This window comes from Dermacentor silvarum, chromosome 2, assembly GCF_013339745.2.
Source record: "Dermacentor silvarum isolate Dsil-2018 chromosome 2, BIME_Dsil_1.4, whole genome shotgun sequence".
NCBI classification, from domain to species: Eukaryota; Metazoa; Arthropoda; class Arachnida; order Ixodida; family Ixodidae; genus Dermacentor; species Dermacentor silvarum.
The window spans coordinates 109,744,243-109,770,105 of NC_051155.1; the positions used below are offsets into that span (position 1 = coordinate 109,744,243).

At 47.2% G+C, this 25,863-nt stretch overlaps 1 protein-coding gene across 1 annotated transcript; it reads left to right on the forward strand.

Moving 5' to 3' along the window:
* The first annotated feature begins 920 nt into the window (after window positions 1–920).
* LOC119441067 (uncharacterized) lies at window positions 921–24,687 on the forward strand. Its single transcript, XM_049661525.1, has 4 exons — window positions 921–993; window positions 2,614–2,667; window positions 12,700–12,851; window positions 23,469–24,687. The coding sequence occupies exons 2-4, from the start codon at window positions 2,616–2,618 to the stop codon at window positions 23,808–23,810; spliced, it is 546 nt and encodes a 181-aa protein (XP_049517482.1). The 5' UTR covers window positions 921–993; window positions 2,614–2,615; the 3' UTR covers window positions 23,811–24,687.
* Window positions 24,688–25,863: the final 1,176 nt, after the last annotated feature.

Consider the following 25,863-nt stretch of genomic DNA (forward strand, 5'->3'; position numbering starts at 1 on the left):
AGTACGTGGCCAATGCCTTGCGATAGCCAATCGATAGCCAATCAATAGCTAATCGGTAATCGATCAATAATTTATAAATTCCAGGAAATGCTGGGGATGATACAGGAGCTCCCGATACAGTCTTTGACTATGGGACCTCCTTCTGTATACTAAATACTTGTAATATGTCCCAACCTTTAATAATAAACTTCTGATTCTGATTCTGACTAGGTAGTGCTTAGCCTCGCGTAAAAGCCAGGATTAGATAGGTGTATTAGCATTATCCGATGACTAAAACTTCTTTCGAAAGAACCTTCGCAGATGCGGCGAGGTTATTTAAAATAACGGTAAATTTGACGACTTCGTATTAGTTTATTATTTCTTGCACAGAAAAAGCGATGACTGCCGTAAACAACATATTTTTGTAAAACTATTTTCAGAAATGCAAATGTACTTGGTATTTGTCTGAATCAGCTGCTGTGCTAAGCCGATCAAGAGACTTCGATATGTGACGTATGCTTGCTTGACCACCTTGAACAAACTGAAGTAACTTCAGCATTATGAAAGATATTGCACACCTGGAGAATTTGTCATTTTAACACTTTGAGCACGCGCAGTATGGGCAATGAGCCAGCCTGCATGTGTCTAAGTTGAGCGCATGCAACCCCTCACATTTGTTTGAAAAGTGGACGAAGCAATTACTGCAGGATGTGCACTTTACAAGGGACAATTTGATTAAGTACCAATGATGCTTCTGATAACTTCCATCAAAACTGCTTCCGTTGTACTACAACTTTAATTCAGTCCGGTCGTTCATCAATTGTCTTGCACTTGGAGGGCATTATCTTCATTCGATAGCGCTACATGTGCGGAATAATCTAATCACAGCATTTAGGAAATGACGAAAGACGAGAGCATGTGACAGGTTCTTCTTTAAAGGTCGTCTCTCGCTCACCATCAACCGCAGGTGTGCTAAGAAAGAACCTAGTTGACAGCGGATCTCTGCTGAAACTGGTGAGACAATATTTTGCTTCATTGAGCATATATTGAACGTAATAAATTGTATTACTAAGTTCAGAAAAAACAGTGGGATCAGAGAGATAAACGGCACATCAAAAGAACCTAGAATTAAGGATATAGCACAAAATGATAACGGAGGCCAGAGTAAAGCCGAATGTACCAGATTGCTTTACCCATTGGATAACAAACAAGCACATTAATTGAATATGACAGCAAGGTGTCAGAGCGAAATACTGTTCATTCTGGCTTTAGTTTCGTTCCACTGAAAGAAGTTTCATTCCAGGTCTGCTCCAGAACAAAAAAAAAATGATTCGTAACGCTTCATAACGGTGTTGGTTCGCATGCAAATATTTTATAGCAAAGTAACGATAGAAACATGGTATTTATTTTTCTCAATACTTTGAGAATAGCTTTCTCAGCATTTATTTTTCTCTATATATTTTTCCAATATTTTTCTCTCAATTTAACTGTGTATGCGCGCTGTAACCGTTTAGCGCGTGATTTGATACGGCAACGTGAATGTGATGCAGCTGACGACGAAGGCTTGCACTAGTCTCGTCCTCACTGAGGCCGTGCTTGCTTCGTGCTATTCGGGCTATTCGGGCTATTATGAATTATGAATTCTGAGATCATGCTTAGTGCCTAAGTCAAGGCAGTGAGCATGATCGAAAAAATAGCAGGTCATCGAGTATACTCACCGAAGTGGGAGACCGCTGTTCCGATAAAACAAACTTAAAGGAACATTAAACGAACGACAGAGCTTTGGTAACAAAGCGTTGTATCCGTAGAAAACGAAACGATAAGCTCTTCAGCGCGCAAGCCCTGGATTTTCTGCTGTGGTGCCGATCTTCTACTGCACCGAGCGGCAGGCTTGGAATAGTGGAGCGCTCGACCGGCCATCGCTCACACTATCCCTGCTTGAGATATGCGCTAATTCTCACGTTGCCTGACGTTGGTTGTTGCGGATTGCCGACTTTCCCGTTGATACAAAAACCAATCAGAAATATTTCGGTTCCATTCCGGAACAAAATAATAAATAACGCTTCGTTTACGTTTTCGTTCCGGTACAAAATATCATTCGTTTTCGTTTTCGTTCCGTTCTTACACCACTGTTCTGCAGTACATGAACCAAACAGCGCTACATGCCTTTATTTGATTCATCTTGTTATTTTGTTGCGTATGCCTTGTGAGTAGCAGCCGAATAAAAAAAAGCACCGATTACTAAAAAATAGAGGGCGAATGATCACAGCAGCAAAAACATATCTCCATCGAGGAGCTCTTGTTCATCAGGACAGGAATAAAACTTATTGAAAACTAGGTGTTTGCCAAAACAATTGCACGGACTGAACATCGAATGAATATTTTGTTATGCAATTCACGTAATTGAGACTCGCACAACACATGCTAACAAGTTTCCTGCAAGCGTGTTATCTGAAACTCTAACGTATATCGGCTTGGCTACATCTAGAGAATCGCTTTGTGCAACCCACAACAAAATGCTGGGGGCTGTATTTCATGTGCGTGATTGAATGTTGTTATGGGCATGCCTACTGCTCACATGCGGGCTCCAAAGGCAATGTAAGAAATCTCATTATGTCTGTTCTGACATTGCAGCCATGAAGCATATTGTTGCAACAGCGTTTGTATTTGGTGTCCTGGCTGTAACAGGTAAGTTGCACTTCGTAATTTACCTGGTATTTTAAATACTGCTTGCTTTTGCTAAATGAAGTAGCTTTATTGTTGCTTTTGCTTTGAGGTAGCTCGGCTTCTGCTCATCAGGTTTGCTGTTTTTATGCCCTCTTCATTATAACAGTGTCGGTATACATTAGATGCAGAATTACCAGTATGCATAGCGATAAATGTTTTAGAAAATTGTAGCACGTACATGATCTCACTTCTATGGAAGCATATGACTGCCGTATAGTTCACCTTCAAGATCTACGTGCAATATCACATATACGCAAATAGGGAGGAGTCAGAGTGTACGAGGCACTTTCTGTGCAGAATTAAACGTGCGCGTAAACAGCGCAGTGCTCTTGAGGTCACCCAAATAAAGATGTACGCCACCTCCTTCTCGATTACCCCAGGCATGAAAGCGCAAAGCAAGATCTAAAGGCAAATTTATCGCTATTGTATCGGTGACCATTTACCCTAAATGAAAATACTTGGCCCGTGGCCAGCAGTGGGGCTTGAGAGAAAACTCTTGTTGCTTTAAAAGTTTGCTCCAGAAACACCAGTATATCATGACTATATTACATTGTATGGTTGACTAACGATACGTATGGGATTTAGGTCTATTCTTGTTATCTTGTCAAATGTTTAGGTGCTATATTACGCATGAGTATACACACGAGTCTGTGACCTCATTTGTGAAACAGTGAACTTCTTTACGTGATCTTCGGCAATTCGAAGCACTTTTGTTTGTATATGCAGCTGTATACGCGTTCATCTTCTCTGGCTTCCTGGACAAATGTACGCACTTTGCGTCAATGCTGACTGACTGTTTCTTCGTGATACCTTTGCGCCACATTTTGCAACAAACTTTGTGACAATATTTTTTTTTGCCAAGCAAGGAGGAGTATCTGGTCCCTTCTGAAGGTGCCAACCAGTGCTGTTACGTCACGCGAATTAAAAAGAACAAAGCCTGGCTTATGTCATGGCACTCCGATGTTAGTCGCTGCACTCTTCAAAGAAGCGCCCAGGTAGTTAGGATCAAAGGGGAGCATCCAGAAAAGTGCCTTTTGAAAGTGTTTGTTGCAAGCTGTTAGACAATTTAGACGGCAAAGTCTCTTAGGTGTATGTTGAAGCTGAAGAATAAGCTAATTTTAAATAGCCTGACTAAAAAAAAACCTGTGGCTTGAATCTACGCTGTAAAGGTGGTTGGACTGCGAAGCTGTAAACGACACCGACCACTATTACCCATTGTGACGTCACCTGAATTCACACACGTGGCTCTACAAATATTGAAACCAGAGACAAGTGAGATATACCTAATCACAGCCTTTATTACTTCGCAACGACATTATATTCACGCTGTTCTTCTGGCGTCTTTACTTTCCGTGGCCGACCCATGGTAGCCTGTATTGAATTGAATGAGTTGCTAGATTGTGGTGACGTCACTACGTGATTTTTATGCGGTTGGGTACTTCCAGTCGGAGTAGCTTACGCAACAGTAATCTTTACTGGGAAACGCACGCGGGATAACGGACGTGCTTCGCATTATTCGCAGACGTCATTATCATACATTAGGCGGTTTGCACTTCACACGAGGGTTTTGAATGACGTCAACCCCTTTTGAAGCAGCTGCAAACCTAATGTTTACCGGAACGCGTCGGAGGGTGTTCCCATTGTTCGCACGCGCCTTATCAATCATCATGTGGTTTTGATGCTTGTTTTGTGGTTTTTCTTTTGAAAACGAGTGTCAGGGTGCTATGCCAGGATGCGCCGAGTTTGTCGTTCGCACGAGTTTTACCCGAGTTTCCTCGATGGCAGTCAGTTAACGGAGATAGCAAGGAAAGTGCACAAACAGCAGGCAAAAAGAAATGTCGAGATGAAGCCGCGTATTACCACATGAGCGCACCCCGCTCTGCACAGTGCTTCCGGGCTTCAAGCACAGAAGACTGCGCAAGAAAACGTGCCAGCGCCGCGTATTGTTATCAACGTATTATCGCAATTTAGCTATACCATCACTGTCCCGCTGTCTATCTACACACTTGCCGTGAGCCGCTTGCCAGCGTCTTTCTCTGGCGCGTCAAGGGCGCGCCTCCTCTGCGGGGCATTATCTTTCTATCGTGCATGCGGTGCATTCGGTGCATTCTTGAACCTACACTTTCGATCAATCGAATACTTTAAAATACACCAAATAAAATAACGAAGATCTTATTTCTTAAAGTATCGGTTTTTCGTTTTGAATGCTATTGGCGACAGTGAGGCGAAAGCTTACAAGCGGATACATTATAGAGGGTCGCACCCACGAGGAAGTTCATACGGTGAGCAGTCGCCAGGGGTGCTGCAATGCTATGTACGATAAAGCCCTATATAAGAAAAGTACCGCCATCCTTTGATAAACCCGGTCTTTCTCTCCTGTATCCCGATTGACGAGGATGCGCGCGCTTTTTCACATTCTTTATAATTTTCTTTTTTTCCGCCTCCGAGCCATGGTTTGAAGTCCGCTGCGCAGGCCGCAGTCGCCGCAGGTGGCGGCTGCGCGCTCCCGGCCTGAAAGCTTCAGCCGTGGGACTTGCTAGTGCGCCCCGTCGATTGGCTTTCGCAAGCAAAAGTAAGAAAAAAGCAGCGCTTTGGGAGAGTAGGCGGCGGAGTAAAGAGTACTTGCGGTGACTTTTTCTTATAATAGGGACTTTATATGTTACGATAATGTCAGTCATGACATCCATGTGTCCATTCCATCTCTCTTAGGGGAATGGCAAAGCAGCGCTGCGGCATGGGTGTTCACCGAAGGTGCTTCACTAAGGCGGCTAGTAAGGCCGCCGCTTTACCAACAAACAACGACACTGTAGAAATAGAGACGGGAGCAACGGCTGTCGTTGCGAAATGGCTTTGCGGAATTCAAGGGTTCGTAGTGACGCGGCACAGTGAAAATACACCAGTTTATCTGCGTGCGCGAAGCCTCCGCGATGCATTGCGAAGAAGAGCATGCTGCCCAGCTAGACAATTAATCGCTTGTCTTCGCTTGCGCAGTGAGGGCGCCTCCGTGCGTATGTACGCAGAATATTAGTGTGTTGTTCACTGCAATGTGCTTGCCGATTGCCTCTGCTGCTGAACTAACAGCGATCGCAGATGGATATCGTAACGACAGAGCAGCAATCGCATTTTGGCGGGTGAGGGCTCTTGTGTGCAGTTAGGAAACTATACTTCCAACGCAGCAAGTTGTTGCAAGTGTTTAGTGTGCCGTGCTTGTGATGAAGAAATGACATCGCAATGGGTCTAGAAAAGCGAGCGTTTCTCGACGCTGACCGTGTTTGCATCACTGCGGCTCCGATACATCACCGATGACAGAGCAGCCATATCAAACGACAGCTGCGATACGTTGTCGTTGGAAAGCATTACGCACTGCTCAGCATCGTCGTCCACCACGGCGCATCGACGCCTTGCAGGTAGCTACGGTGGCGTGTGGATAATTATTTGCTTCACTTTACGTCGCCACAATGCAGACAATGAACCGTGTTGTGGGGCATTCACAGCCTAATAAGATATATGCATAGGCCAGCGAAAGTCGACGCTTTGTTTTTATAACTGGTGCTCAGGTGCTCGGTACATCACCGATGACAGTGCGTTGAGCGCCTTTCATTTCGGCGGTCAAGATTGTTGATGACTCTCAGTTCCGCACCACGTCGCTGTTGCCGAAAAATAGGTTGGGCGTGGCCCAACCGTGGTGGGCGCGCACAATAGTTACATGCCTCGCGCGGGGCATGACGTATGGATTTGATTGACAGGCGCACTCGTGCTAAACTTGTACATCGCGAAACCCCCTCGAGTTGAACTCGCGAACATGACGGCGGCAGCAGCAGCCTGTGTCATCGCATCCGGCGGCAGCAAGTTTCAATATGACCGTCTGGACCCGTTCACCTATATGACCGACGTAGAGTTGCAGTATACTTTTGTCTTTCCAAAACGTCAGTGCGCTGGCTATGTGACGACTTAGGCAAAGGCCCTGGTCTGCGCAGACAGCGTGGCGGGAAAATTATGCTTTCCGAGCACAGACTGCTGTGACTAGGCTGCGGAGGAAAAGTTCGTGCGATCGCTTGGGCTATCCGGCTTCAAGCGCTCTTCGTGCACCGTGTCCCAGCCCCAGGCCAGGGTCGGTGTCGTCATCGCAGTACTGGGGAACCTGCGAGCACCTGCGGTTCCACCCGACCAACAAACCCCGAAGCCGAAGTGGTCACAATATATAAGAAGACGCAGAATGAACGCCGGCCTATACCTTCCGCTGCAACAGGTGCGGAAAGCAGTTTTCGCAGTTACACGGTACCGCTGCACTGCACGGGCGGTGAGGCGAAGGAAGAGACTTCGTCAACGCGGACGGCAGGCGGAAAATGATTTGGCTTATGTATTGCGTTAGCAAAAGCGTAGACATATGGCTGTCGAAGGAGATGACCGGTGACTTGTTTCCTCTATCAGAGCACGCCTTCGCCGACTGGAGGAACTACCCCCGTGAGGTCGCGAGAGACGAGCTGCTGGCGCAACCTCCACTCGGTGGCCCCAGGAAGAAAGCGCAAATTGACGAGTGCCTTCTTCGCGGTGAGAAAAAGTACAATCGAGGCCGCCTAATGACGGGCGACAACGTTCCGCCGAGCCGCCAAAAATTACGGCGGTGTTAAAGATGGTGGCCCATGGGTCTTCGGCATGGTCTGCGCAACCAGAGGGGTGCTGCGGCTTTGCAAGGTTGACCGACGAAAGGCGGTGACTCTAGACGCCATTATTGCAGCCAATGTTCAACCAGGGACCATTATTCATAGTGAAGAATTGGCCGCATACAACTGCACCCCAAATTTAGTGTATGCTAACGGGGCTATCCATCAATCTGCATTGGGAGACAGTCAACCACAGCGTGAACTTTGTAGATGCCTATCACGAGCATTCACACGCAAAAAATAGAAAGTTATTGTCAAAAAGTGAAGCACCACCTCGTCAGCGGTGGGGACAGGGTAACTGCACCGATGATGGAGTCCCACCTGGGATGGATGTGGTGGCAGTCAACGGCGAGGTGCGCTGCTAAGACCCTTTCTTGCGTTTGTTAGAAGCCACGTATCGCTCGGGGCTATCCAGTATGAATACATCCCTGCAGTTCTTAGAAGGCATCGCTCGGCGTTAGCCAGTATGAAGGTGAATCAAGTAAAAGAACATAAAGCGTAATTTTCTGAACCTTGTATGAGTGCTTTCCGGCATTTCTGAGTGCTTACACGGTAAGCGCGCGGCAAACCGCTTCTGTGCTAACCGACGCTCACTTCGTCTCGCAGCCATACTTTAGCGCGAGCAACGAGCGATCTGTTGAAGCTCAGTGGGAAAACCAGGCGCACATCAATCTGCGCTCGGAAATGGGAGCGCAAGCACGTAGCGAGCCGCACTAATTCAATCCAGAGGAAAAAAGAGGCGGGCATGCGTCCCCTCGTGGTATAACACGAAACGTGTTAAACTACAAATTAGCCTAATACACATTCAGTGTACATCTTGTAAACTTTAAAATGTTCATAACTCACGTTATTCTGACTAATATTATTGTACTAAATCCATTTATTTTATAACTTGCTTGTGCCTGTAATGTACTCGGTGGAACGACAAACAAGTGAAAGAAGGCACATCCATGCACCGACCGTACTGATAATTGAGCCCCAGTTTGTCGACCGCCCACATGGCAACGCCCAAGGGATCATATCCACCCAGAGTGAATCTAGATAAACCAACGAAACTGGAGGCGTGCCGACGGACAAACTTCGTCTTGTTACCATTCGTTCTGTCATCTTGGGGCGTCGCCAGAGCTCGTGAAGATACTGAGTTTCGCCAAACTCGGCGCATCCTGCATAGCACCCCTGAGCTGTATGATGTATGCGTATTTCAAAGGAGATATGCTGTTTTTATTCAATTTTTATCCTGGCGTTTCTTGCTTACGCCGACACGAAGATTTCCTTGGCTGGTAGAGGTACACAGCTTCGCTTTAAAAACTAGATTTTGTGACTCCTAGTCAGTCTCTTCAAAGTGCTCAAGAATATATTTATTTATACCAATTAGTTATATCAGACTGACATCATGTAAGTCACTTTACAAGAGAACAGATATAGACGTTAGTGCGCATGACATACAGCCACTACATAGCATGGGCCAGCACATACTGATATGTTGACCAATACCTAACTAGCAAAAAGCTTCAGAAGTTGGAAACCGCACAACGAGTGAAGGTACAGTCAAGTTTAGGTACAAAGTCAAAAGCTATGAGGCAGTGATTCGAGTACACCGCTTGTCTCGTCCACACAAAAAGGAAATACTACCACATTTGATATGGAAGGTATTAATTGTGCATGTCAAACGGATTAAAACATCGTGAACTCGAAGCAACTATAGCCAATAGTGCAAGTGAAAGCCTGGAAGGATGGTTTTTATGTTTAAATCTCCTAATAACCGAGGCACACCACTTTGAATAAAAGAAAAGAACAATCCCGAGTTCCGCTCACGCCATCATTGCCAGAAGGTGAGAACTATAGCAGCGCCGATGACAGGCGCTGGGCTCATAACCCATGTTCTGTCATGATATCAGACGCATTTCAGGCCACACTGGTTTCTTAGTACAAACATTGCCTTCAGCATAGGAAGTGAATGGCGTTGTTCACTTTCACTTGCACATGATACAGATACGCATTAACAAGCGGAAGCAGAGATATGCAACGTACGAACAAACCTTACACTCTTGCCTTTCGTTTGTGCGCGAGAGCTCGCGTCTCGAGACGATTGGAACGCCCATTAGCATCCACACGCGCACGGACGCAGCAGAAGATTGTAACGCGACAGCGTTAAGGGTCCCGTGTCGCAGAAAATCTGGTGTCGGCAAACGGCGTCGGCGTGCGATGTCGCCGTGTGGCGGAGAAAATCATCCCCAACCACGCAGGCCCTCCGAATCTATTTAGGCACATGTATATACCACGTTTTCTTATATATGACATGTGGTATATGCGGGTTATATTGCCACACCATTCTATCGTTAATGTTGCTCATGGCTTGTCTTGCATTCTTAGGAAAGCTCGTAATTTTGAGAATGACAATCCACAAACAAATGTCATGAAACAAAACACCCACAGTGCACGCCTTTTTTGTTAAAACTTCTCAGAGTGAAATATTAAAACTACGAATCAAAAACGGAAACCTGAAAATTATGCAATTTTTGGGCGCGGCTGCGCAATATCTGCGCGATCGCCCCACGCAAGCGGCGGCGTTTCTACCAAAAAGCTCACCTTCGTGCATAGCGTTCGCCGCCATTGTTTCCAGGTAACCATTACGGTTGCTTAAGCTGCAGTTGTCGGGAAGCGTAACAAGCAGTCAGGGATCTTTGAATGCTATCGCGTTCCACCCTTAAAAGCGAAGCTTAAGCGTCCTCCAAATTTTTTATACATCTTTACCACCTTCTCAAAAAAAGTTGTCGCAGTTTCACCTGAAAGGCGAAGCATCAATTGCGATAGCAAATTTGTAGAGAGCTATACAGAGTAATGATCTTAGCTTTATCAGCTGTATAAACTTGGACATGCAGCAGCACCGGCAACACGCAGAACTGTTGTCGACGCCGTCGGCGTTTTGGCCGCGTTCGCTCAAAATGCGTGCGGCGTTGGTGACTGTTGCCGGAGCCTCTGATATAAATAGGCACTTGCTGCCGCAGCTAAACGTCGCCTCCCTTCCCTCCATCTCCCCCCCTCCCCCACAGCCTCTAGTGCGTCGGAAGAAGGCGCGTTTGCCCTACATATATGGTGATTGTAAAGGAGGAAAGAGACGCCTACTTCTGCAGCCCTTAAGGGAGCACGGCGCAGAACGCACGTTTGTTCTCCGCCGTGCGTTCACTCCCCGTGAAAGCGCGCGTCCCTCGCGCCCTTTCACTCGCACATACAGCGTTCGGCGCGCGGCGACGATTTCATCTCCATTGACGTCATACGGAACCTCACGGCGACGGCGACGGCGACGCCGACGGAAGAAATCTGCTTTTGAGTGTCCATATAATTGCTATCGCAATAAAATGGGCACATCGTGATCGGGTCCGAAACATGTAGGCTAGAAAAACTAAAATTCGGTCATGCTAAAACACGTTATCCACGGCAGAAACCAACAGATCAGGTAATGCAGTACCCACATGAAACTTTTTTATTGCGCTAGCAATTATATGGACACTCAAAAGCAGATTTCTGCCGTCGGCGTCGCCGTCGCCGTCGCCGTGAGGTTCCGTATGACGTCAATGGAGATGAAATCGTCGCCGCGCGCCGAACGCTGTATGTGCGAGTGAAAGGGCGCGAGGGACGCGCGCTTTCACGGGGAGTGAACGCACGGCGGAGAACAAACGTGCGTTCTGCGCCGTGCTCCCTTAAGGGCTGCAGAAGTAGGCGTCTCTTTCCTCCTTTACAATCACCATATATGTAGGGCAAACGCGCCTTCTTCCGACGCACTAGAGGCTGTGGGGGAGGGGGGGAGATGGAGGGAAGGGAGGCGACGTTTAGCTGCGGCAGCAAGTGCCTATTTATATCAGAGGCTCCGGCAACAGTCACCAACGCCGCACGCATTTTGAGCGAACGCGGCCAAAACGCCGACGGCGTCGACAACAGTTCTGCGTGTTGCCGGTGCTGCTGCATGTCCAAGTTTATACAGCTGATAAAGCTAATATCATTACTCCGTATAGCTTTCTACAAATTTGCTATCGCAATTCATGCTTCGCCTTTCAGGTGAAACTGCGACAACTTTATTTCATTGCATATTTGGCGTCATGGCATCACCATCGGCGAGTTCGTTTCCCGTCACGTGATACATGAACCAATGTGTAGACGTAGTGTAGACATCAGGTGTCCGCTTTGCCAATACCGACATAAGAAACCATGGGTTTCAGACTATACGGCACGGTTATGACACACTTTGAAAGCGACGCGCTGACGGTTTAGGTAACGCACCCACAGCAAGCATCAGGCTGAGAGTTTTAAATAGAAGGAAAGAACGCGTATCCGCTGTCAGCCCCGTGCATCATGCGCCGCTCTTCATGATAACTTTCATTGTTGCCTTTGAGCTCGTCAGCCTCAGCTACTGCGGTAAACTAATTTGGTTCCGACAAAGAACAACCTATTTCCTAAATAAATGAATAAGCTAAGTGGTAGATCAGAATAACAATGAAATGATGGGCCAAGGATAGCGACAAGCTATTGAAGGAGTGCTGCCAGGCCGGGCAAACAAGAATAGTTCTCGTGAATCAAATCAAAGCACACCGCATGCTCGTCGTTGTTACTCCAATTGTTTGCACACGTGCGTCCAGCCTGGAGCTCCGCAAGTCGCTTTCACCGACCTCAAGCCTTCCTGCACAGAATACCTGTTCACATGCAATCGAAAGAGAAGTAACTGGAACATCGATAACGTTGTCTCTCGGTCACAAAATGATTCATGTGTAACAGATAACATGATAATTACTGAATGCGCTGTACTTACTTTTGAATTCAGTAATATATACAGACACATGCGGAGAACTGAGGGCGGCGATACCAATGTACCTAACACTTCAAAATGTCACAGCTTATACAACTTTATTTACGCAAAGGTAATGCCTGGTTTTGAAGCTTATTTTGAACAAAGGAGCTCGAGAACAAGAGAGGGCAGAACACTGGAACGAAAAAATGTTAGGCGTAACGATAAGACAGAGGAAAAGAGCGGTGTGGATCAGAGAACAAGGGGTATTCTAGCTCACATGAGGATGAAAATTTTAGCTAAGCGGGCCATGTATTGCGTGGGGCAAATACCCCGTGAACCATCAGGGTCCGTGATGAATATCTTGGTTTAGATGGGGCATAATTTGCCCTTTGAGGATTAATTAAAATCTAACTAACCGATTTAAACAGAATTAGTGTAATTACAGAATTGGTGTAGTTACGTCAAGAAATACTAATTTTTCACTGCGTGCTAAAGTAACCTCACAACTTCTTTCTAACATGTCATGTCACTATTATTTTATTTCAGCATGGGCATCTACACTTCACGAAGATGAATCCAAAGTTAGGAACTCCTTGGAGGCCACTTCGGACGATAGCGCAAATGAAGCCATTCTGATTGGTCAGATGCTACGCCACGTGGCAGATGATCTGGCGCAAGACAAAACATTTCGCCTTGAGGTAAGCAAACTAAACTTGAATTGTACTAATCCCGAGGACAGCACATGCAGGGTGTTTTTACTCGAAGGATTAAACAGCGCTGCGTTGCACTTATTCGCTATAGGCTTTACTCTGAAACTAGGTGAATGTTTTGAGCACTGTGCCGAGTAAGTAGCCGCTTCAAAAACAACCAAAACAAAAAAATTTCGCGTAGCTTGCGCTGGAGGCGCAATCCTAAACAGACCGCGGAGCTGGTGGGCACCTAGCTAGTCCTGGCTTTTGGGCTAGGAGTCATACCTAGAAGTCATACGTAGAATTTTCCGGGATTTATTGATTATTGATCGATTCTCGATTAGCAATTGATTGGATATCGATTGGCAATCAAGAGGTATTGGCCACATATTTGGGCTAGGCGAAGCACAACCAAGTCATCCCTAGAATTTTCCGGAATTTATTAATTATTGATTGATTATCGATTAGCTATTGACTGGCTATCGATTGGCAATCGATCTAGCTAAGCTCAAGCAGTCCAAACCATGCTTAGCTAGACTTAACCAGACTCACCTTCGCTATAGTTCACAGGGGTATGTGGCATTGCGCTTGGATCTTTTCCGCACCACCGCCAGGATCGGCCCACAATTTTTGTCCGCGACGGACGGACTAACGGCCGGCTTAAACAGCTCCGCTGTTAAAAAATATCCCGCGATGTAGCGGTAAATGCGAGAGAGAGAGAGAGAGAGAGAGAAATAACTTTATTGAGAAAAAATAGGGTCAAGGGGGCCGGAGGGTGGGTCCTTAGTCCAGGACTCCAGTGGCTACCACCACGCGCCGTGCCTGGTTGAGGAGGCTCAATTGAGTCTCCAGGTCAGTCCGGGCTCGGATGGCTCCCCAAGGATACCTAAAGGAATTTTGTACCAAACGGGGTGAATTTCAAATGCGTTTGCATTCGCTCGCACCTCGTTGAGTTCCAGGATCCGTTATTTAAACCGCGTTCACTACATAGAGTGTTGTTCTTAAGCTCACTCGATCCGTGCCCTGTCTCTTCGACGACCAAAGTGCAACTGACGATGGCCTGAAGTAGACTATCGTGCTGCGTCATAGCTGGGACACCCTGTATACAGGGTATCCCAACTAGAGCACTGCACAGGACTTACCCGAACGCCTGGGCCCAGCCCGGCGCGTGGGCCGGTCGGGCCGGGTAGGCCAGTTTTTTCACGGGTTCTGGCCCGGCTCGGGCACGGCATGTGCTTCTCGACCCGGCCCGGGCCGGGCTCGGGTATTTTAATGGCGGGCCCGGGCCGGGCTCGGACTTTCTGGTGGTGTGCATGCAACGTGCAGCGAGTTATCCTCGCGCGTGTAACTCTGAAAAAGCTGTGGCCATGGTGCAGCTGCAAGCTAGTAGTGCTACTCCTGTGCACTTCCATTTCCATCTTCCGTCGTATTTTGCGCTATTTGAACAGAATGAAAAAGTCCAGAATGACCGAAGTCACCTCAACCCAAAGAATTCCATTGTACTCCTTGCCATGAATGTAATTATTAATGCTTTCAGCGCGGTGTAAGCGCGTTCGCGACTTGCTAATTGTTCAAAAGCAAATTGGTAAAACTATGGCTCGTTAGATAAAATAATTGGTCATGTGGCTGAAGTATGGCACTGCAGTCCGTCCATGATTGCACGCATGTTCTCAACCGGCCGCCTAGCAGCAGCACATTACGCTGCACCATGGAGGAACGAGAAGCCTTCTTTCTCCATTGACTCCATCCATGCGCTGCGCTCACGACCGGTCGTGACTGCGCCTTGGCTAGAGTGTAATATAGACTACGGTTGAGTGGGACGAGCGGCTGGGGCGGCGCGTGCTTTGCTGTCAGGCGCCCGACGTGGAAAAATACTGTGGCGGCGCTGCGATAGAAGTGGATTGGGCCGCATCAAGGTGGCGCCGCTGGAAACTGCTGCGGATACTGCTCGGCAGAGTCATTCGTACTACTTTGCGCGCTGGTATTGACGTTCAGACCGCTCATATGGAGTTCATAATTGCATATGACATGTATTTGAACATTAAGAGTAAATTCCTTTCATTCTCTTCTTTCATGCTGCTCGGTGGTCTTTTTCGGTCTCGGGTCGGGTTCCGGCCGGTTTTGAGCCGGGACGGAGGAGCGGAAAGAGAGAGAGAAAAGTCATAAGGGAAAGGCAGGGAGGTTAACCAGGCTGAGCCCAGTAGTCTACTCTGCACTGGGGAAGGGGGAGAAGGGATTGAAAGCGGAGAAGGAAGAGAGAAGTTCACAGTTCACACCTTGCACATTTACAGTCAAGCGTTCATCGCTAAGTTTCGTCACAGGCGGTCATGCAGGCTTGTGCACTTCAAAAAGCGCAGCAGCACCTTTGTAGCCCTGTACATAAAAGACGCACGAGTCCACGGGCTCAAGATCTCCTCCGTAAAAGCCTGTCGTCTAAGTGCCCCAAAGCAGTCCGAAGCGCAATCCTCTCTTCGTATCTAGGGCTGTAACATAAGAGATGTCTGGTGGTTTCCTCAACACCACATGTGCTGCAGTTGGCACTGTCCGCCATTCCAATTAGGAATGAATAGGAGCTCGTAAAAGAAACTCCTAATTGCAGGCGGCACAGTAAGGTTTCTTCATGTCGTTTAAAACCGCGTAAAAGTCGTAATTGCATCTGTGGGTCCATGGCATATAGGCGCCGGTTGGTAAACTCTTGTGTATGCCATTTTCCTTAGAGTTATAGTATGGGCAAGACTGCTGAGGTGCCGCGCTGCATCCGTTCTTGACAATGGTATGGGGATTCTTTCATATTCGTCATGTGCTTCACGGGCAGCTTTGTCGGCACATTCATTGCCAGTGATGTTGCAGTGCCCAGGTAGCCAGTGAAATACAATGTCGCGGCCTCTGACCACCGCTTGATGGTAGCGTACTCGTATCTCTGCTACCAATTGTTCATGTGGGCTGCGGCGCAGAGCTGATAAAAGTGACTGTAGGGCTGCCTTTGAGTCACAGAATATAGCCCAATTATTTGGTGATTGTTCGTGCACATAAAGCACTGCGCTACGGAGGGCGGCAAGTTCAGACCCTGTCGAGGTTGTGAAGTGGCTGATATTGAACTTCTTGCAGAATGATGGCAACGGAATAACTACCGCACCAGTAGAGCTGGTCAGAGTCGTAGAGCCATCTGTATAAATGTGAATTCGATCAGAGTAGCAATCATGCAGCATATGTAGACCAGCTTGATTCAGGGCACAAGTTGGCAAGTCGGACTTCTTTGTAACTCCTGAAATGGAGAGCCGCACTTGTGGTTGCCGGAGACACCACAAAGGACAAGGTGGTATTGCGGCAGGCGTGAAGTCCGATGAAAGAGAAGATCGATAGGAGGTTACAATGCCTGAAAAAGTTGCATCTGGTATACTTTCCGAGAGAGAAGCAAGGCGTTGAGATTGTAGTCGGGAAAGGTGTCGAAGATGATTTCGAAGGGTGTCTGTGGCGACATACGTTCTGATGGGATGTTCCCTGGCGATGGCAATTGTTGCAGCTGTTGAAGCGCATCGCGGTAGGCCAAGCCAAGTTCTAAGTGCTTGAGCTTGCATGCTCTCAAGCACTCTGTGGTTAGTACTCCGGGCGCTTGACCACACCGGGGTGCTGTGACGCAAGAAACCCATAAAAAGCGCTTTGTATAGTTGCAGCATAGAACGCACCGACGGTCCCCATGCTTTTCCGTCGATGGCTTTGAAGAGGTGACTGATCGAGATGAGTCTTTCCCTTAGGTAGGATACATGGGGGCTACAGGAGAGGTCGCGGTCAACAGTCATGCCCTAAAAACCAATGGTTCTTTTTGTACAATATAGGCTGGCCATTAATAGACACAGGATATTCGGCCATCGATTTTCGCGTGAAGGCGACTAACGCGCACTTTTCTGTTGAAACGCCGAGACCTTGTCTCTGAAGATAAGTAGACGTCATCGTTGCAGCCTTTTGTAACCTTGCGCGAACTTGCGGGCGAGTTACTCCGGAAGCCCAGATGCAGATGCCATCTGCGTAAATTGATAGACTGACAGGCTGTGGCAAGGATTTCGCCAGCCCAATCAGAGCCAGGTTGAACAAAACTGGACTCAAAACGCCACCTTGTGGAACCCCAGCGTTAGTATAGTGGTCGATAGTTTGACCATCTTCAGTGACTACAAATAAGCTCCTTTGGGTCAGGTAGCTACGAATCCACCTAAAAGTGCGGCCTCTGATTTAAGCAGCCACGACCGCCTCAAGAATTGCTTCATGGGAGACATTATCATAAGCACCCCTCACGTCTAAAAATAGCGCTACCGAGATGCGTTTCGATGATTTTTTGTTGTTGAATCGATGACACGAGATCAATGACGTTGTCAACCTGACGGAATGACCACGTCGAAAACCTGTCATCACGTCTCGATAAACATTGTAATGTTCAAGAAACCACTCGAGACGCGTGAGGATCATCCTTTTCATCAACTTGCCAGCGTAGCTGGCGAGAGCAGTAGGCCGATAGGATTTCAGTTTAAGGGAAGACTTTCCTTGCTTTAAGATTGGTACAAGATGGCTACGCTTCCACTCCGGGGGAACAACACCGTCACTCCATGAGACATTAAGATGATGCAGCAGGATCTCTCTTGCTTCATGATCAAGGTGGCGGAGGGCAGCATATGTTACGTTGTCGGGTCGGGGCGAAGAGGAAGGCCTGGAAATGTCTAAAGCAGCCTCCACTTCTTCCATGGAGAAAAGTTCGTCCATTGCTGAAACTTGCATGAGGGGAACTTCGTACAATTCAAGATCCTTTTGTAGCATTCTGTTGCTTGCAATTTCCGCACAAAAGTCTTCTCCAACATCCACTTCTCGACAGCCTTGGTGGAGCGCCAGTGCCTTAATGGGGTGGCGTTGCTGAGGAGAAGAGAGAAGTCCCTGGAGAGGCCGCCATAGGCTGAGAGAGTGCTTTGCGGGGGTCCAACGAGTTACAGAATGAATGCCATCGTTCGTTGTCTAATTTGTCCATGCGACGACGTATTTTCTTCTGCGTGCGCGTGGCCTCCCTAAGATCTAGAATTGACTTTGTGCGTCTGTATCTCTTCTCGGCACGCCCACGTACTGCACGAAGCCTTTCTAATTCAATGCCGAAGTCAGTGCGAGCAGGTGACCATGAGAAACAGCGCGTTGCAGCATGCATCGAATCCGCAATTACAAGCTCTGTGCTACGTGCAAGGCCTCTCTGGCATTCGGCGTTCACTGAGGCTTGAAATGCGGGCCAATCAATTGTTCGATAAACCATAGGGGAAAAATATTGCTTAGAGCTTTGATTGCAACGTAAGTAGGGATATGGTCACTTCCGCGCGTTTTCAAGTCAGTAAACCAGTAGACGCTCGAAGTAACGCATTGCGACACAAAAGTAAGGTCTAGGCAGCTGCTATACGACGACCCTTTCAAGATTGTTAGACTGCCGTCATTCAAAAGGCAGAGGTCATGGTCCGAAGCAAAAGATACAAGAGTCTGACCTCTTGAATTGGTTTTTGTACTTCTCCAAAGTGGGTGATGGGCATTAAAATCTCCTGTGATGATCCAAGGACTGGAGGTCGACGTCAAAACATTTCCAAGCCTTGTGTTGTCTAAACGGCTTTATGGGGAAATCTAGCCTGCGACGAGTGTGAAGGAGAGACTCTTCTTTATGCTAAGGCACACATACTGGTTGTCGTCATGAGGAAGCACGGCCTGGGCCACGTAGGTGAGCTTTTTGCGAACATAAACGAGGACCTTGCTGATTTTGTCACACGTGGCGGAGGTAAAAGCTTCGTATCCTGATAACTTGAGGATATTTTTCAAGTTTGGTTCACAGATGACTAGCACCGGAAACCGATTTACATATACAAATTGGCTAAAATCATAAATACGTGATATCAGGCCTCTCGCATTCCACTGAAGAATTGAGGCATTCTTGAAGTCTTCTTGAAAAGGTCGCCTCTACAGAAGTGGGCGAGGCATGTTTCTAATGTAAGCTTTCAAGTACAGGAGCGAGATCATCCAGTACTTGTAAAGCGCATCGAGCAGTCGAAGTTTGTGCATTTCCCAAAAGTGTGCGAATCGCAGCTATAAATGACTTCAGCAGAAAAACCACCTGCACACCCTGTTCAGGCTACTTGTCGGAAGCAAGAGGTACGTTCGATGAAGGAGACGTACGTCGCTCAAGCTCAGCAGATTGGCGTGCATTTGGCATTGCAGGCCAGGCAACGTCATAAGCACTTTTCTGGGCTTCTTTGTCAATCAATACGTTGCGTCTGGTCTCGCGCAAGGACTGCTGTTTCTCAATTTGAGATGATGACGCTGCTGGACTAGATTGGCGCTGTGGGGGGTTTTTCACGTTCTTTGGGAAACGTCTGCGGTGGCGGCCGCAGCGTCTTTTTTTCACAGAAACGGCTGCTTCCCGGTGCGTAGAGCCTTCCCTTACCATCTCCTTAAGAATTGTCTACTCCTTCTTGATTCGGGGGCAAGTTCTCGATGTGGCTTCATGAGATTCCTTGCAGTTTCGGCACTTAAATTCAGTTGCTTAGCAGGATTACCGTGGTGTGGAACCCAGCGCAGCGTGCACATACTGCGGCGTGATTACAAACACCTCTGACGTGACCCAACCGAAGGCACTTGTGGCACTGCAGAGGTTTCGGAATGAACGGCTTTACGGGGTGGCGAAAATGGCCGACCTTGACATTAGATGGTAAGGTGTCGCCCTTGAAGACTATCTTCACACACCGTGAATTGCCAATCCGAGATACCTGGATGATGGTACTATCAGGAGTGGCTGTCTTGACTAGGATAGGCAAGTCTTCATTCGGTATTGCTACATCTATGTCATAGATGACGCCTGTTGCTGTATCCTTGTCGACAGGAATGTGGGAGCACACTTTGATCCCGTTCAGATCGGTTACTGTATGCAAGATGTCAAACGCGGTTGCATGCACGACATCTACGGCGAGAATGTTCTTGCGAGTGTTAATTCTTATGTCGGTGATTTCATTGGGAACTAATCTTTCAACGAAGGCGGAGACAGCTTGCCTATTCAGATGCCGCAGATTGTCCGAGGAAACCACCGGCATGAAGAGTATTGCGGGGGCTCGAGGACTGCTCATGTTCTGCCCTGTAGATGTACTTGAAGACGAAGGTGTCCTGAGGCTCCTCCGCTTCGCCTTGCGGCTTCGTACGGATTCGAAGCCGTCTACCGAGCCTTCTCCGCTGGCCGAGTAGAGTTCCGTGCTGTCACTGGCGGCATCGTCTATTTCACTATTACGCTTCCGCGACGGCACCGCGGAACGCGAGGTCAGGTCGGGAGAGAACCGGTCAGTGTCGACGTTCATCACTGCCGGTGGGGGACCGAAGTCCTGTAGCTAAACACCGAAAAAACCGAAAATCAGCAGGAGACGGGAAAGCACCAGTGAACTATAGACACACTTCGTCGTTTTCTTCCGGGCCGGGCTCGCGCCTAAAGTAATCGGGTGGTGGGCCGGGCCGGGCGGGTAACGTAGATTATTTCCGGGCCCGGGCCAGGCCCGGGTCGCGCCATAAACTTTTGGTCGGGCTCGGGCGGGCAGCCCAACGTAACGTGCCCGGCCGGGCTGAAAAAATCGGCCCGTGCAGTGCTCTACTCCCAGCTATAATGCAGCATTTTTTTAAAAAAAGAGGAACGGAGTTACGCGAAGCAAACGTTCTGCTTATTGTTTCCAGTATATTGGTTTAGCCACTAGTAATTTTGCTGTTACGGAGATTTAATTAGGTAATTGTAAATAATTATCTAACTAGAGAAGTACTGTCCTAATTATCAAAGTGTCAATGAGAAAGTTGAAGAGCAACATGAAAAACTCCCGATACAGCTTTCTGTTGCCCAATGCCTGCTACATAAAAGTGTTTTTCCGAGCGTGAAAGAAGCCCGCGAATACATGCAAAGTGCCTCGAGCGGCCAGTCGCGCGACAATTCTGCGTGTATTCGTGGGCTTTTTTTTTACACTCGTGAAAACACTTTTAGGTAGCAAGCATTGAGCAACAGAAAGCTGTATCGGGAGTTTTTCATTTCTTCAGATTTCTAGGAAAAGCTTAACGAAATCATGAATGTTCATGTGAATGCTTCACAGAATTTATTGAAGTCGCTGGATTTTAACTGCTGTTTAAGTTCTCCTGACTTTAAGGGCAACTGCGACAAAGTCATGGACCACGTAAAAAGCCTAGTTTAAGATAATGTAGATAAAGAGGGACTTCCAAGCAAAATTTTACGCTTGGCGTATGAAAGGAAGCTGTATGAAAGGCTCGAAGATATTCATTTTTGATACTGAAACTAAATAAAAGCCGCGTCCATTTCACCCCGTGAAAGTGGATATAACAAGGTAAATATACCTGGTAGCGAAGCTTCCATAGAAGCCCATACGTTCAAAACATGGTTGCTTACCGGCGGTTCATGGGGCTTAGCGCCATCTGTGTGAGGAGGGAACACTTCCGGCGGAAGAAAAAATAATTTGACGTCATATCCGTTAAAAAAGAAGTGACGTCATTTTGTTCTCATAGGCGCGAAATTTGTTTTCGGAGGCCTGCCATTAGAGCTGTATATTCAAATGCCCCGCCATTCGACTTCATGGGCGTTCAGAGTTTTCAGCGGGAAAAGCGATGCCGGAAAAGCCGTACGGGTGTCGAAATCGCATCGCTGTACAGAACATACTTTCTTTGGAGGCCGACGAACGCTTTGGGCGTAGATTGCGTAGAGTGCTCGTCCTTTCGTCGGACGCCAAGCCCGTCGGCCAGCGCTGTCGCACGAAAACAACTAAAGTAAACAAGTATCTAATGGTCGCAACTCCCTACTTTTGACTGCACAGGTTAAGAAACAATAAAACTAACCGCGTCACCTAATTCGGACAAACGTCGTCATGCAAAACAACACCACATGGGAGGGGGGCGGGGCGTATTGTAACAGGTGAAGTTTACGAGCGCGCCTTTCCACGCACTCCAAGAGCTGCATGGCATTGCAAGTGATAGCGGCGTCAACACCCGCCGCTATCGATGGGCGCTCTCACGGTGGGCCCTGAAAAAATTTATTTATTGATAATGATCTAGTAAAATACAGTTGTATCCTTTCTCGCCATGCGTATATAAATTGAATTAGGAATTTTATTTTCGTTGAATGAATCTAACTGCGTCTCGCTTTAATTTAAAAACGCCTTTTTCTTTCCCAGTGTTTATTCCCTCCAAACATAGTCGCGCTCCAATCGCTGCTCCCATAACCACCCTTGTTGATGTCGGTGACAATTGGTTCTGAACCGCTTTTCGCCCGAAGCTTCGTGACCTATGTGGATCGACCTTGGATATAAGGCGAAGCTGCTGCCGACGTTACACACTACCACCACTAGCTACGTTCTTCACTCCCTCCGCACGTGTACGGAAGTGCAGCATGCATCCTTAGTCTTCTGCGCCCTCCGCCAAGCGGAAGTGCATTATTGAACTAAATGAATGTTTAAAAGTAAAATGCGTCAGACAAGCACCACTTATACACAAGCTGCAGACATGATGGCTTCGGATTGTTATTGGAACACCCGAAAAACATAATTTTATTAAGCGGGAACTCAATCACAAAGCCTGCAGCTGCCGTTTGCTTTTGTGTGAGAAAGAACCGCGCAACGCGCACACGAAAAATGCCGGCCAACTAAAGGTTAACAGCTTGGCTGCAAAACGCAGCTATTACCGCTCGCCAGAGTTGACAGTGACCTAAGGTGCCGCCTCGCGGTGTCACCTCCCAAGATGGCAATGGCGCACCCGTGAAATTTCGAAGGCAACGCTGCTGCATAGCGTAGACACGGCCGCTGCAGCTGGATGGCCTGACGAGCCCTTTAACCGCGAATACTCTCGGAATACCGTTTGCTCTCATTGGTATCTGTGGTTCTCCAGACATGGCGACGTGAGCCAGCCTGAACGCGCCATGTCTCTGAGAAATCTCAGACTCTGAGCAATCTGAGACTCAGAGTGCGGGGTGTTGCGTCATAGCAAGACCAGCTCATGTGCTGCTTTAAAGCCTGCGAAATAAAAAACAATACAATTCGCAGGTCTGCAGTTTTGCCAAGATTGGTTCGTTGGTATATCCTATTCATTTCTTACAAAGTTAGCCATTTGAAGCGAAGGTTTGTTGCTGTTGGCCTTTATAAAGTATTTTTTTCTACGGTGCACACAAAATCAACGCATCAGCGGTGCTTCACCACATGTAACTAAGCCAGAACGCATGTGCATTACTCGCGCACAGACACAGAAGAGGCGGAAGAAAACGTAGGTATTACAGCCCACAATAATGTACACCAATAAAGTAAAGATAAAGTGCAACCACTTATTTACATTTTCTCAATTACTTTCCATCGGCTACAAATAATGTTATCTTACTAACACGTAGGTTAGTTCTGACAGTACAACAGCAGTCGAAATTTAGACATCTGTGGAGTGCGAAAAATGCCCGGCGTAGGCACGGATGTTATAATCTTGGCCGGTAAGTGTGCTGATTACGGCGCGACAATGCTCGGCGTGGAATTCACGTCGAAATTTCTTACTTTCAAGTGCTCTTACTCTAAATACTAACTCCACTTCTATTATGATATTTTACAGCCGGAAGAGTATTCATGGCGTGGCTTCTGGACCAAGTTCAAGTCAGCAATGAAAAAGGCAGCAACGAAGGCCAAGACCGCTTTTAAATTCGTCGGAAAGCATGCTAAGGAGTCGGTCAAGATCGTCGCCAAAGCCGCTGCCACCGTGGCCATTCAGAAAGCACAAGAAAAACTGAAAGAGAAGGCCGTGTCACTTGTTGCAAAAATTTTCGACAAAGCGATTGCTAGCTACGCAGTTGAAGATGGTGCAAGTGAGGCAGACTTCGTCCAATACTTCTGTGCGCGCTTGGACCAAGCCGGACAGCGACTTATCCGTCAAGGAGAAACGCTGAAAACGCTGTAAAATATGCTCCGTCCATAAATTAGGACACATTTTTTTCCCAATGCAGAATGTTACGAATACTACGGGCCTTTGGTCTTTCTTAGCTTTCTTGTGTATTTCCCTCGCCTCCTTGCATATCATTTTTAGTGACCCAAATGAGCGTTCATTTTGTTGGGCGAAATACCTATTATAGGTGGTCGTCTAACTGATCGTAAATTTATTATTACACTCGAAAACTGTATGGCACAGTTCAATGTCAATACTTTGCCATACATTTGCCCATTTAATTTTGCAGTTCCTATCCGTCTGGTAAAGTCATATCTTGCTTGCGCTTTAGAGCAGTAATGTTAACGAATGCGTTTTCCCCGGGCGATAACTGTTTAGGCTGCTCTCAAATCCCTGCGTATAATTTTCGCACACGCAACACAATAATAACGTTATCGCAGTGACTTTCATATAGTTTCATATTTATTATATGCGTCATCAGCTTCGGGTATTTGTCGCCAACCATGAACTGCACTCTCGTGTAAAAAGCAACGATAAGCGGCTCTAGTACGAAGCGGTGTGTGAGCGCCTGCTGCTCACGCAGGAGAAGCCCACACACATGCTGTTTCGTTGGCATTTTGTAAAGGGTCAGTTGATTTGGATAGCCCAGCCATGTTCTGGAAGGCGGCTGACGTTTCTGAATGGCTATTTTGGGCTTTCGTGATAAGCATCAGAATGCTGAACTTTCCTTCATCGTTTTGCGTCTCTCGTGCATGTCATCATCATCCTTCATTCAGCTATTGGGTCACTGTGCAGAGAAGCAGGCTACGGCACTACGGCTCAGGCAGAGCTCTATGCCTTCCTTCGAATAAACTATCTCTCCTGCCACTCTCTTGAGCCTCGTACATTACTTCTTAGTGTCCATTACAAATATTTTAGGTTGAGATCAATTGACAATTCACAGTTTTTATCAGCTATTCACGTCATGAATAATGCACCTTCCGGTACACAACATGGATGCTAATACGATCGTTCCATACGCTATAAAAAGTTAGCTTCCTTAGGATTGCTTCTACGCTGTCTGCTGGCGCAGCACTTGGACTTTCTACGCTCTTCAATTGCGATAAAATGGAGACCCGTTATTGATGCACTGTGTGAGCAGCAGAATGCCACGCCGCGATCCTTGATGTTCATGTTATTCTGAACAGGACTTGCCTACGCTCCGTGCAAGGTTTCTGAGCCCTGCCACCGAGGCATGGAAAAAAAGCTTCACGTTTATTGTGCTTTTTTTAGCAGCAACAATTCGCTAAGTCAGTCATGACATTCGTACCTGACACAACAACATGCCAACATGCGTTTAGAGGTTAGCTATATATAGCTAACCTCTAAACGCATGTTGTCATTGCAGCAGCTGTAGTCCTTACCTGTAACATACCCACTTCTTGCGCTGGACTCCGCAGCTGTTGCTAAGCATGTCGTGCATGTAGCAGAGGCGCAGATTTACAACCACACTGTAGTTTTTTTTTTTTATTTTTTTCGCGTCGTCACGATCTGAATTGGTGAAGATAGACCTATGTCGCGGATGCTGCGTGCATCCGCAACAGCGCGTGTGTAACGTTTAAAGGTTTTCTCGTCAAGGCCTGACTTCCGCTTGCTCGAACAGTTGTAGTTTGCGGATGGCAAACCCGCTATTTGATATATTTGTTTCATAAAGAAAAGAACGAAACGAATAGCATGCAGAGAGAACTGAAGGGCTCCCTGGTATAGAACGATCAGCTTGACTTGGGGTGGCTTCTAGCCGAGGTTTTTAAAGAAGGTGGGTGCGTTGGTTTTCGCACGCTTCACGTAATAAAATATTAACATTTCGTACGTTATCATATGCATTTATGGCTATGCTTTTTATTAACTGTGGAAGTTCAGTCTCTGTTATACGCTAAATAACGAAAGGCACATTTCAGAGCCATGTCGGAGCATTAAAAAAAGGATAAGCAATGAAAAACATCTTTTCTTTGAGCTCCGCGATAAATAAAATTTGATCGCACGCTAATCAAGGAAGTCTCATTTCGAACTAGAATGGTTTGCTGGCCTC